Genomic DNA, 13,599 nt, shown 5'->3' with positions numbered 1-13,599 from the left:
CACATGCCTCCTTATCCTTGCTGGTTGTCAGCCAGGGGCCTCTCTTAGCTTCTTAAGGCAGTCCACTTGCCTTGTTGCATGTCACTCTCCATCTGCAAACCGGCAACAGTGTCAAATCTGTCTGGCTTCGTCATTGCTGCCAAGAGAGAAAATTCTGCCTTTTTTTTTTTTTTTTTTTTAAGGCCTCACCTGATAAATGATGTCAGCTCACTAAGGGCTTAATTATACATCTTTAAAATCCCTTCATAGCAGTTCCTAGATTAGTGCTTGAATAATCAGGACAGGAATCATGAGAGGGCCATCTTGAGAATTCTGTCACATGGACATTTAGGTTATTTAAAAAGGATTGTTTATATGCACATGCAAGCGTTTGTAATCGTGAGGTCATAGTGTGTATTTTCAATTAGTGTTGATATTGCCATATTTCTCCAAAGTAGTTGTATTAGTTTACACCCCCAGTAGCTGTTCAGTAGTTCTTAAAAATGAAGAAGCCTCTTACCTTACACTGTATACAGAAACTAACTCAAAATATATCAAAGACCTGAACACCAGGCCTAAAGCTATAAAAATTCTTAGAAAATAACATAGAGGGAAAGCTTCATGACATCAGATTTGGCAGGGACTTCCTGGATATGACCCCAAAACACAGGCAACAAAAGTAAAAAATAGACCATTTGGACTATATCAAAATTAAAAGCTTGTGTGCATCAAAGGAACGTAATCAATAGAATGAAAAGGCAACCTATGGAATGAGAGAAAATATTTGCAAATCATGTATCTGATAAAGGGTTCATATCCAGAATCTGTGAAGAATATATGTTGTTGTTACAGTTCAACAACAAAATCCAAATAAAAAATGGGCAAAGGACTCGAAATAGACATTTCACCAAAGATGATATAGAAATGGCCAAAAAAAACCCATGAAAAGATGCCCAACCTCACTAATCATAGGGAAATGCAAGTCAAAACCACAGTGAGATTATCACCTTATACCTGTTAGGATGGCTACTACCAAAAAAACCCAGAAAATAACAAGTGTCAGTGAGCATGTGGAGAAATTGGGACCCATGTAAACTATTGGTGGGAATGTATAAAAACAGTGCAGCAGCTGTGGGAAACTGTGGTGTTTCCTCAAAAAATTTAAAATGGTACTACCATATGATCCAGCAGCTTCACTTCTGAGTATGTATGCAAAAACATTGAATGCGGTATCCCAAATGAATGCATTTGTTAACCTTTGTGTAAGAATCTATTTCACTTCATCATCTCTAGCATTCATGTTTGGGGTCTTTGCTAATTTGATACCTCATTCTAATTTACTTTTCTTTGATTTCTACTGTGTTGCTAATCCCTCCTCTGTGAACTGTTGGTTCAGTTTTTTTTTAAATACAATTTTTAAAGGTATTTTCCATTTAGTTATTACAAAATATCGGCTGTATTCCCCGTGTTGTACGATACATCTTTGAGCCTATCTCACACCCTATAGTTTGTACCCCCATTCCCCACCCCTATATGAACCCTCCCCCTGCAACCACTAGTTTGTTCTCTGTATTTGTGAGTCTGCTACTTTGTTACTAAATTCACTAGTTTGTTGTATTTTTTTTAGGTTCTACATATAAGTGATATCATGCAGTATTTGTCTCTGTGATTTATTTCACTTATCATAATACCCTCCAAGTCCATCCATGTTGCTGCAAATGGCAACATTTCGTTCTTTTTTATGACTGAGTAGTATTCCACTGTATGTATATATACAACATCTTCTTTATCCATCATCTGTTTATGGACACTTAGGTTGCTTCCATACCTTGGCAATTGTGAATAACGCTGCTGTGAACATTGAGGTGCATGTATCTTTATGAATCAATGATTTTGGTTTTTTTTGGATATATACCCACGAGTGGAATTGTTGGATCATGTGGTAGTTCTATTTTTAGTTTTCTGAGAAACCTTCATACTGTTTTCCACAGTGGCTGTACCAGTTTACATTCCCACCAACAGTGTATAAGGGTTCCCTTTTCTCCACATCCTCACCAACATTTGTTATTTGTTTTTGATGACAACCATTCTGACAGGTGTGAGGTGATGTCTCATTGTGGTTTTGATTGGCACTTCCCTGATGATTAGCAGTGTTGAGCATCTTTTCATGTGCCTTTGGCCATCTGCGTTTCCTCTTTGGAAAAATATCTTTTCAAGACTTCTGCCCATTTTTTAATTGGGTTTGTTTTTTTGATGTTGAGTTGTATGAGCTGTTTATGTATGTTGGACATTAATATTTTATCATATCATTTGCAAATATTTTCTCCTGTTCAGTAGGTTGTCTTTTCATTTTGTTGGTTTCCTTTGCTGTGCAAAAGCTTTTAAGTTTAATTAGGTCCCATTTGTTTATTTTTGCTTTTGTTTCCTTGAGGAGACTGGTTCAGATTCTTTGTCCATTTATCAATTGGAATGTTTTATATACACACATACTTTTCTAGTTTTTGTAATTTGATTTTTTTTTACACTTCTCACTTTGGTATTATTAAATAATCCCAGATCCTTCCTTTCCCTACCTTTTATGTTAAATTATTATATATACTAGATCCGTGTATGGTCTTTATCCGATTCTCATTGACCTGCTGTTACACTGTTTTAAATAATGTAGCTTTTTTGTATTACCATCAGGACAATACATTTTTTTTTTATTTAATTTTTGTTTTATACTGGAGTATAGTTGATAGGATAATACATTTTAATATCTGGCAACAGTAGATCCTCATTCCTTTTTTCAAAATGTATTTGCCAAATTTTCAGCTTTTATTATTATTAATGTCAACCAGTGCTGTTCCTATAACTATAAATGGTTTATATTGTTACCTTATTATCCTACTGTTAGCTATCTAATTAAGTAGTAATATCTTTTCTTTTCACTAGAGATCATTTCACTAGAGATTAGTTTTATAACTGCTGACAAGGTAATGCACTTCCTTTGATATAATTGTGATGCTATTAATATAGTAATATTCCCAAAAGATATTAAAGATTATTACTATGTACTATTTCTAGAAAGAGAAAATAATTTTAAATGGCCTAAAATTCAGCATCAAAACGAAGAAGTTAATTCAGAGTAGACTAAGTGCCAGAATTCTGCATAGATCTGGCTACAGAATGTCACCACTCTGACAAAAAGGAAGCTATAAAACAGGTAACTAGCAATGACTTTGAATATACTGCTGCCAAAGTCCCACCATAATAACTTTTTTATTGAAGTGAAGGAAATTATTTTTAAACTTTATATGGCAAATGAAAAATCCAGAAAAACACAAAACTAGGTAAATGTATTCCAAAAATTAACATTCAGTCACTCTTGTTGCTTGAGCCAAAGATCCCTATAAGTCAATCTAAATAGTTAATTTTCTTCTCAAAATCACTATTTGTTTTTAAGATGTTGGCAAATACTGAAAATTTCAAAAATATAGTAATTTATAAATGAAATATGTCAACACAGAATACTAATAAATTTCTTGTAGAGAACATTTATTTAAGCTGCTTCCCCAAATTTAGAAATACCCGGAAAACACAACTTCTGAAGATGCAGCAACATTTACACGGTCTGTTTTCAAAGTCTTGATATAAACAGCTCTCAGTTCTAATTTCAACTGGTTTGTCTTCAGTACATGATATTTGATGGCAAAGAATAGGATCTTTTAAGAGTTCTTGTGTAGTTTTTATCTGTTTGAAAGTGCTGAATTGAACAAATGCAGCCCACAGAATTAAAAATTTGAACACGTGAATGTACAGGATCATGTAAAACAGGGAATTCTGAAGTTTTCTGCCAGGGGTTTTTTAATGGAGAATTGTCTTTCATAGGATTTTTTTCTTTATTCTCTTTTGAGGTGGTGCCTCTGTCTTCCAAAGCCCGAGCAAGCATGTAACTAACTTTTCTTTGATGAGCCAAAGCTTCTTCTTTATCATTTAACTGCATGCACAGAAATTAAAAACGTACCAGTTAGTATATCACAGAGTACAGAGCTATAGTCAGAAGTATTTCCTGAAAATGTTCAATCTCCAATCTAAGCCAGTCAGTATGAATAAATCAATTAGGTGTCCACTGATTCCTAAGCATTATGCTACATGTTATTGAGGATTTTTTTTTAAAGGAAAAATAGAAAACAGCGTTCTTTCTGTTGAAAAAAATTTTAAGTCATCTGAAGAGAGAGGAGAAAGAAGTATATATTTACATGGTATGTGTGTATATATGTATATATAATACCAACATGTACTTTCCTCTGTGAAAGAATGTTGAAGTTATTAATATAAAAATTGTTTTTATATTTTTATATGCAAGTAAACTTTAATACTCTTCTATAGATAAGTATGTTCATATAACAAAGTTTCTTTGTATAGTCAGGGTTGTGGTAATGAATAAAGGATATAATGCACGAGGAAGTTCGTTGAACACTTTAAAAATTCCTGAATATATAAGTCTTGTCATGAACTGTATATGTAACTGCAGATGACCAAGATGCCTGGACTTAATTACAGGGAGCCTCCTCTTTTCAGAGGTGGAGCTTTAAAGCTGCACAGGAAGAACATGGATGGGAGAAGTGGGAAGCATTTGTGGGGTGTTTAAGGAGATGAAGATCATAATTCTGGAAAATGGTACCTGAAATGGGAACAGAGCATAAAAGTCAAGTATAGAGCGATAAAGAGTTGAATTAATAGGAAGGAAAAAGATAAGCTCATCCACAGCTTCTAACAAAAAGCAAAGATACTAACCAAATCTGTTAGCACCTTAAAGACTTCCTGAGGATCATGCTGGTCATCAGTACTCTTAGAACTGTTTTCCAAAGGGAGCATACCCAACAGTTTCTGCCCTAAGTTCTTCTTACTCCTTTGCGATGGTAACCCTAAAATGGAACACGAAAATCCAGCTGAGACACAAAAAGATACTCACTGAAGTACTTCCAGAAAAAGAGGTAAGTGTGAACCAAGGCTAATTCAGTCCTAAATCAGCCAGGACCTTGTCCTCTTCAGGTGACCTCTAGCACGAGTGAGTCAGGCAGCACAGTGCAGTGGGAAAAGCAGACTTTAGAGCCAGGATTGCAAACGCAGGTGAGAGGCCACAGTGTGAGAACCCTGCCGCTCTCATTGCTCAGCAGCTGCCCACAGGAGAATGCAGCCTGTGCTACCTGATAATCTCAGACTTGCAAAGGAGCCAGCAATCCACATTTGCATGTGAAATCTCCCAGTGTAAAGGTTAGCCACCTGCCCACAATATTTGAGAACACTGTTCACTCCCAACAAAACATATCTGCAGACAGGTGGCCTCTGAACCATGCAAACTCTGCTTTAGAGCCAGAAAGACCTGGACTTGAATCCCCATTTAACCACTTCCTAATGGTACCATGTTGGACAAGTTCTCTGAGCTACATATCCTCACTTCCAGAATGAGAATAATAGTACCTATGCTCTATTGTTGGGTTGCTGTGCCATTAAATAATAGAGCACGGGCTGGGGGAAGGGAGTGGGCAGTTAGTATTGAATGGGGGTACAGAGTTTGGGAAGATGAAAAAGTTCTGGAGATGGATGGTGATGATAATACAACAACGTGAATGGACTTCTTGTCACTTAAAAATGGTTAAAATGGTAAGTTTAAAAAAAATGGTTCTAAAGAACCTAGGAGCAGGACAGGAATAAAGACGTAGACGTAGAGAATGGACTTGAGGACACGGGGAGGGGGAAGGGTAAGCTGGGACAAAGTGAGAGAGTGGCATGGACTTATATACACTACCAAATGTAAAATAGATAGCTAGTGGGAAGCAGCCGCATAGCACAGGGAGATCAGCTCGGTGCTTTGTGTCCATCTAGAGGGGTGGGATTGGGAGGGTGGGAGGGAGACGCAAGAGGGAGGAGATATGGGGATATATGTGTACGTATAGCTGATTCACTTTGTTATAAAGCAGAAACTAACACACCATTGTAAGGCAATTATACTCCAATAAAGATGTTAAAAAAAATGTACCTACTTAAAAAAGAATGGTAAGTTTTATGCAATTAAAAAAAAAACAATTGTGAAAGCACCTAGCCCAGCTACTGACATAATGCTTAAAAATCCACATCCTGCAATAGGTACACTGATATTCTTCTTCATCCATAGAAAGGATGCAGTTTGTAGCAGAAAATACAAAATTTATAGATTTATACAAAGAAAATTTCAAGAATGTTTTTAGAATGCTCTGCAAATGGTCTAATGGTCAGATAAAGTCTAAAGGGACAATTCCCTTTCCACCCAATCCTGATAAACCACAGTGACTGGGCCTCACACCTGACCTTTTTCAATAGCAGCTGTGGCAAAGGGGAAAAGCCAGACAAGTTGACCAGCTCACCAGTTCTGAGAGTGGATGAATCTGTCTCTATTTTCAATCTAAAAAAAAGGAAACATGCTTATAAGCTATCTCTCAGAACTTGTCTAAGCAGCCATATCAAGAAGAAAAGTTAACATAGTGTTAACCACAAATAAGAAAATGACCTGTAACAATCATCTTGTACCAGATTACTGAAGTATATTAAAATGAATCAAAGTCTTGTCACTAAGAAACTCACAAAGAGCTACTAAGCCTTTTATGGACTTGTAAAGGCTTTTCAGAGATAAACTATTTTAAATTCTGCTTCCAGTACCTTAACGGAAAGCAAAGATTGGGAGCTGTACCTCTCAAATCATATTTTCTATGGAGAAGTTCCTGAATTGTGTAAAAAGCTAAGAAAGGCAGGAATTCTAGAATATAAAATGAGGACAAGTGCTGAACTGAATATGAATCTACCGCTTCTATTCTTTCTCCCTACTCTTCTACCTTCCATCAACAAAATCAGATTTTCAAAGGGATTTGACTTTAGTTAACAACACAAAACACCTAGGCTGCCCTCTAAGAGTATACCTTTGAAAATTTTGCAATCCAGCTCCTATCAAGGGCCTCACTGAAAGAAGAGGTGCTTGAGGAAAATCACTTACACATTGGTTGTTCACAGTAGAACTAGATATTCTTAATGTTTTCCACCAATTCCTCAAAGGCTAAGTACATTGGACTATGTTAGCTTATTTCCCTGGCAAATCACTTACCTTGACACTGAGGTTATACCTTTACCTTTTATCAAGGAATTATAGAAAACAGCCACATAAATACTAATTTTTTATTTATTATAAGTGACTGTTGAGGACTTAGCCATTATATTTGCTCACTGGCCTCTGTAAGTCTCATATTAGAAAACACCTTTAGAAGTTAATTTCAGTACAATGTGGAATGCCTGATTAAGAACGAACAAGAGTTGAGGAACATTATTTCCCCCCTTTTGCCCTGACTTCCACCTGACTAAATACATAGCTTTTATATCTGCTTTCACCTGCTTTCACAGTTCTTGTTTACTACTTCTATTTTTATTATCCCTATAAGCTGTTTCTTAACACTTCAGCAAAGAGATGGTTAAAGTTTAGTTAATGAAGCTCAAATTCACAACACTTGACCCATATACTAACGCTAATATGCACGGTTTGAAGAGATATTTCAAACAAAATTAGGTATCTACTATTAAAAGTTTCTTTTTTTTTTCTTTTTGCGGTATGCAGGCCTCTCACTGTTGTGGCCTCTCCCGTTGCGGAGCACAGGCTCCGGATGCGCAGGCCCAGCGGCCATGGCTCACGGGCCCAGCCGCTCCGCGGCATATGGGATCCTCCCAGACCGGGGCACGAACCCGTATCCCCTGCATCGGCAGGCGGACTCTCAACCACTGCGCCACCAGGGAGGCCCCAAAAGTTTCATTTTTAATACTATAAGATTCTTATTGGTCCTAAGTTCATCTGAAAATGAGAGATACTGGAAATAGGATTATGGATTTTGTCAAATTAAAAAAGATTTAGAAACAGGGTCATGTCAGAATTTGAATACTAAAAATTTACACTTAATAAACTTCACTTTAATCTTTCTTGACTGATAAATGGTTTCAAATTAGAATTTTAAATTGAAGCAATATGAAGCCTACTGAATAATACTTACAAATGAAAATTGAGATTGACCATTTAGAGAAACTAAAATTTCTAAAAAATACCAGCTACTTTGTTTATATTGAACAGTCTACATACTTCAATGGCAATTTATTCTCTCATGCCATTTTTGTATATTTTGTTTACACTAATACCATAATGACTCCAAAATGGCCATGAACTTTTTTTTTTTTGGCCATGAACTTTTGATAGGCTTGTGAACCAAAACCTAAACCTTAACTTCTGTTTCACTTTTTATAAGAATATTTTATTAATTTGTCCAATTTAAGATTATTTCTCTACTGCTCAATGTCTCCTTCCAAAGTCACACATTTCAATAAAGTTTAATTAGATAGATAGATTTAATGTTGGGTTCCACTGTTGGGTTCTAGCGCTCGTATTATAAATTTTTTCCACTAAAAATCTCTACTAAAAAAGAGATTCTCCTGTTATTTTATGGTTTCATCTGCATAAGTAACACCCAGTGACTCCTTTTTTCCCATAGTTGTTACATTTTTAGATACATCATAACTATATGTGAAATTTCAATTATATTCACCATATTAACTGCTTAATCAACTGATTATAACCAAAAACAACTGAAATTACACCTGATTATTATCATTATAATTCTTATTTACCATCATCTTTAAGGTGCTTCCAATTTGTCCCTTTTGTTGCTTTCTTACACATTTTATCCACTTGTGTCAATCTTAGTGCCTGGTCATTTTTCCTCATTAATTGTTGCTCAAATGCAATTCTGAATGCATCTGCCATTATGTAGGCTTCTTCTTTACTCTTCTGCAGAAGTTCCAACTGGTTTTGAAAGAAAGTTTGAGAGGTGTTAGAGGCAAAACCAGAACAATTACTGCCTGAATGCTGAGTCAGATTAGCAAATGCAGTCTCCCTGCCTAGTAGTTTTCTGCCTGCCCTTGATATATTGGATCCGCTTAATCTAATTACTACATGCCATTCTCTTCTGCAGTAGCTGCCCACTCTGAACCAGATTACCAGGAGTTTCTCTTGTGCCTATCAGTTCCCTGGTAATCCTACTCTTAGACCTCATTATCCTAGACGGGCCTCGTGTATGTCCTGCCCAAAGAGGAAGAAGGGAGGACGCCAATGGCTGCATTTCAGTTCTGCCTTGGGCCATGCCAGAAAATACCACTGAAAACAATTATGAATACCATCTTTCAGATACCTCCCACAGCTGACTCTGATCTTTGTAATCTTATGCTTTTCCTGATGAATTGCGAATGTTTAGCTGTTTGCTTTCATATATACTCTGAAGACTAAATTCCAAACCTTCAATAAAAACATTTTAAAAATTATGGTCCATACTGTATTTGTTGTGAAAGCCTAATTATAATGACAGCTATCATTTGATTAAATGCCAGGCACGGCCCTATGCTAAACATTATATGTCTACCGTTTTTATTTTTCACAACAACCCTCCAAACTAGTTATTAGCCTCCATTTAACATACGCGTCCAAAGCCACAAAGCTGGAAAATATTGGAGCTGAGATTCAAACCTAGGTCTGGCTGGCACAAAGGTTCCTTCCACTGTACCTTGCAGCTTTTCTAATAAGCTTCATGTTTATATCTCGGCTAATCGGTGTTGCACATCCTGGTGATTTTAAGCAGGTGTGCCTTTTCCGCTAATATCTAGTAATTTTAGGGCCATGTATAGACAAAAGAAATATGAACTTAGGAAATATTAACTAAAACACAGGCAAACAACTTTTCATGGCTGCAATATCATGCCAAGTAATGTAAATAAAATCCGGTTTATATGTTAATGTTATCATTTAAAACTAAGAATAAGTTCCATAGCCAAAGACTACCAAATTAAGCTAATTATTACATATACTTCCATTTATTCTACTTTGTTTTAATGGAGAAGCAAAACCAAAGCTTTTACTGTTTTGATAACACAATACCTCCTCTTTGACCTGAAGGAGCATTTTCCGAGTAGATGCTGCCAGTCTGGCACAGGTACAGGGGCTCCCTCTGGGACTGTGACAAAGGCAGGCTCCCAGGACTGCAAGCTTTAAATCCAAAAGAATTATCCATTACTAAGTGTCACATTGCTCAGCCGTACACAAACACGGGGTGCACACACAAACCCATGCACATTTTATTCAAGCACCTAATTCAAAGAAACTGCAAAGGAAAACAAAAATAGGAAGCTGAGACCATGATTTCAGGACCCAAGGGGAAATTAACTACAAATGAGGAGAGACTGTTATTACTCGTAACAAAAATACACAGGAATTCTGCATTCCTTCTGCTCACGCTCCAAAGCCTTTCACTTGGTACCAGTTTCCTATACTTCTGAGTTCTTGGCAGGAACTTGACCTAACGAAGTAAATATAAACACCCACAATATGGATTTCCTGTGACTGGGTTTGGCCTTGCTACCCAGCATTCATTACTGTCAGGTCCTGCCAGGAGAGATGCATGCTCAGAAATGATGAGTGAATTCTAAGGAAAACAATCATCCTGCCACTCCTCAAAAAATGGTCTATGATCATGTAATAAATTCTTAATATATTTCTTGGTTCATCCACTGTTCTGGAATTGCATATGGCCCTGATCCTTCAAAACCTGTCTTTGGATCACAATGAAGAAACTAATCCATGTGGGTCACTACTGGTTGACCACTGTAGCCAGAAGAAAAGTAAGAACTGTTGTACCTTTTTTTTTTTTTTTTTTTGCGGTACGCGGGCCTCTCACTGTTGTGGCCTCTCCCGTTGCGGAGCACAGGCTCCGGACGCGCAGGCTCAGCGGCCATGGCTCACGGGCCCAGCCGCTCCGCGGCATGTGGGATCTTCCCGGACCAGGGCACGAACCCATGTCCCCTGCATCGGCAGGCGGACTCTCAACCACTGCGCCACCAGGGAAGCCCTGCTGTACTTTTTTTAAAAAAACCATTTTGGCAACTAACCACAAGTTGCTTTCCCAAAATATTCCAACAGCTTCCAATTTAATGGAGGCGGTCTATGTAACATATTGTGCCATATCTTTTAAAGTTTCATGTGGAACTACAAAATTATTGTCTAAGCTTCCTGCTGCTATAAATTTCACATGGACTGGCTTAAAACAGAATTTTATTTTAGAGACTGTTTAGAGAGGAAGATTCCACGGTCTCTCTTAGTGTAAAGGCTATTTCAGAAAATTCCTTCTTGCATTAATGATAACTGTGAAGTACACAGTGAGCTTTCAGTTGACTCAAGTGTACAAATGGTGGCTATGTGGCAGATTGGTATCTTCCCTTTTCAACTTCCGGCTCCTGCTAATTGTCCCTGCGAAAGTTGCCAAAAGCATCTTAAGACTTGGGTAGGGCCAATATAAAAATGCAAGGTTTCTGCAAGGACCTCTGCATCCTAATTCTATGTTCTTACCTCAGTGCTCCTTCATCAGCTGGCTCAGGGCCCTTGTTCTTGCCTGCCATAAAGTTACTTAGAGCCTACTCAAGATTATAATAAAGCACACTTTTTCTGAACTTTCTCTCCGTTCAGTTTCTTTTATTTTTCTTTTTTTTGCTAGTACACTAGTTTTCCACCCAGGCAGTAGAGCACGGTGATCAAAAGCACAGACTCTAAACTCCACCTGGGTGTAAATCCCAGCTCCACCACTTAGTAGCTTTGTGACTTTGGGCAAATCACTTAACCCTTCTGGGCCAAAATTACCTCATTTGTAAAGTAGGGATTTAATTGTACTCACCTTATTTGGTGGTGGTGAGAATGAAATGTGTTAATCTATGTGAATCACTTAGCCAACAGTGTCTGGAACTTACTAAGGACTATGTATTTGCTATTATTATTAGTAGTTACTTTCTTTGAAGTTCTATAATAAGTGAATGGCTACCCCTTCTCACTCCACTGGTACGCTTATTTCTCATGAGTCCCCAGGATACTTGTAAGACATTTCACACCTCAGCAAGCAATTAGCAATGCATCAGCAGATCTTTGTCCTGGACCTGGCTCAATCCCAGAGTGACTGCATCACTTTGGGAAAGTAACTAAAACTATCTGAGCCTGAGTTTCCTCCTCTGTAAAATGGGGATAATACCTGCTTTGCAGCCCTCACAAGACCATTACGAAGATCAGATTAAAAAATGTGTGGGAAAGTACTCTGCTGCTGTAAGCCTCTACCCAGGGAAGACACTACTAACGTACTTTCTGCTAAAGCTGTAGAAAAAGGAAATAAAAGGGACGGGAAGTGGCTAGCACATCCCCTAATGTCCAAGAATGCTGTGCCGGAAAGGTATGGTACCAGCAAGGCTGAAGAGTGGACCTGGGCCTCCCTCACCCTTGGTCTCAAATTGCTAAGTATGGTTCTATCCTAGAAGTGGAGCTGATGGCGACAGCAGAAAGAAATGGAAGTGGAAAATTTCCCTCCTCCTAAACTTTCATACCTGCTTACCTACCTCAAGACCTGAAACCTCTGTAAAGCCACTTGTGTCCCGGCATGTGTTTTCCTGAGCCATCTTCCGCTGTTTGATATCAAGCATGGCGAGGGCCTCCAAATACTGTTGATTCAAAACTAGGAAGGGCCATGTAAGAAAGTGTTAGGAGGTCTAACCCCAGCCTCACCGAATCCAGTTAAACCAACACCACATACTCACTTCTAAGCAAGGGGTATACAACTACCCACAAAATCTGTCTCCAACCAGAAAATTTGATAGAATAGTGGGTATCAAGTGAGTTAACACTAGATAAAATGTTATTTTTAATGTGGAAATAATTTTGCAGCCGAAGTCTGGTCTTCAATTGCTCAAAGAAAATTTGTAGGATTTTCAAAAAGAGAACATACAAAGGCTAATTATCCACACTGAGACGATCAGATGATGAAATCTAATATATTGTATTAATGTCAACTGTACCAGCTCTCCAAACTCTATCAGACTTTTCTTTTAGCTAAGAGTTTTCACAAGAGGCTCTCAATGCATATATTTAGAACAAGAGGGGTCCTGCTATTTACTGGAAAGCAGAATAACAGTAACTTTCCCTCTCTTCTTATAGGGTGGAAGGATACGGAGGAAGGGACAGGAGCAGTGGTTATAAGCAACTTCTGTCCTGGCACCAACCTAACATGGGAGAAATCACTATCTGCTCAAATCACTGGTGTGGAGAAGCATATCAGTGTGTGCAGTTCTCACCCAGGGGATTGCCACAGTTCACTTACTACACTATGTAAAGTGCTGCTCTCGGGCCCATTACCTGACTGAGCACTCATTTTACGCCTTTCAAGCCACCACTTTAAAATAGTTTCTGCTGGGAATTCCCTGGTGGTCCAGTGGTTAGGACTCCGGGCTCTCACTGCCAGGGGCCCAGGTTTGATCCCCGGTCAGGGAACTAAGATCCCACATGCCACATGGTGTGGCCAAAAAAATAGATTTCTAAAAAGTTAGTATCACCTTAATACTCTTTCATTAACTTTTGTCATATAGTGACGCATTATATAAAAGATATGCTCTGTGGGCTTCCTTGGTGGCACAGTGGTTGAGAGTCCGCCTGCCGAAGCAGGGGTCATGGGTTCGTGCCCCAGTCCAGGAAGATCCCACATGCTGCGGAGC

The 13,599-nt window shown here is 38.1% G+C and overlaps 1 protein-coding gene across 4 annotated transcripts in view; it reads right to left on the bottom strand.

Annotated features, from left to right (window-relative positions):
- Positions 1-3,499: 3,499 nt before the first annotated feature.
- CCDC125 (coiled-coil domain containing 125) overlaps positions 3,500-13,599 on the bottom strand; it is a 33,498-nt gene continuing 23,398 nt past the window's right edge. For 2 of the 4 annotated variants that reach the window (XM_082621013.1, XM_082621012.1), the window contains 5 exons: positions 12,451-12,566; positions 9,959-10,066; positions 8,659-8,833; positions 4,759-4,889; positions 3,500-3,958 (listed from right to left, as the gene is read on the bottom strand). In XM_082621013.1, coding sequence (XP_082477139.1) covers positions 3,650-3,958; positions 4,759-4,889; positions 8,659-8,833; positions 9,959-10,066; positions 12,451-12,566 — 839 coding nt within the window. In that variant the 3' untranslated portion in view covers positions 3,500-3,649. Of the gene's footprint in view, positions 3,959-4,758; positions 4,890-6,312; positions 6,407-8,658; positions 8,834-9,958; positions 10,067-12,450; positions 12,567-13,599 lie in introns of those variants that run through there. The other 2 variants (XM_082621014.1, XR_014294038.1) reach the window with 2 other exon arrangements.

The sequence above is a fragment of the Mesoplodon mirus genome (assembly GCF_964341445.2).
Source record: "Mesoplodon mirus genome assembly, chromosome: 5".
Classification (NCBI taxonomy): domain Eukaryota; kingdom Metazoa; phylum Chordata; class Mammalia; order Artiodactyla; family Ziphiidae; genus Mesoplodon; species Mesoplodon mirus.
The sequence above is the reverse complement of the archived record's forward strand: the minus strand, read 5'-3'. Positions and strand labels throughout refer to the sequence as shown.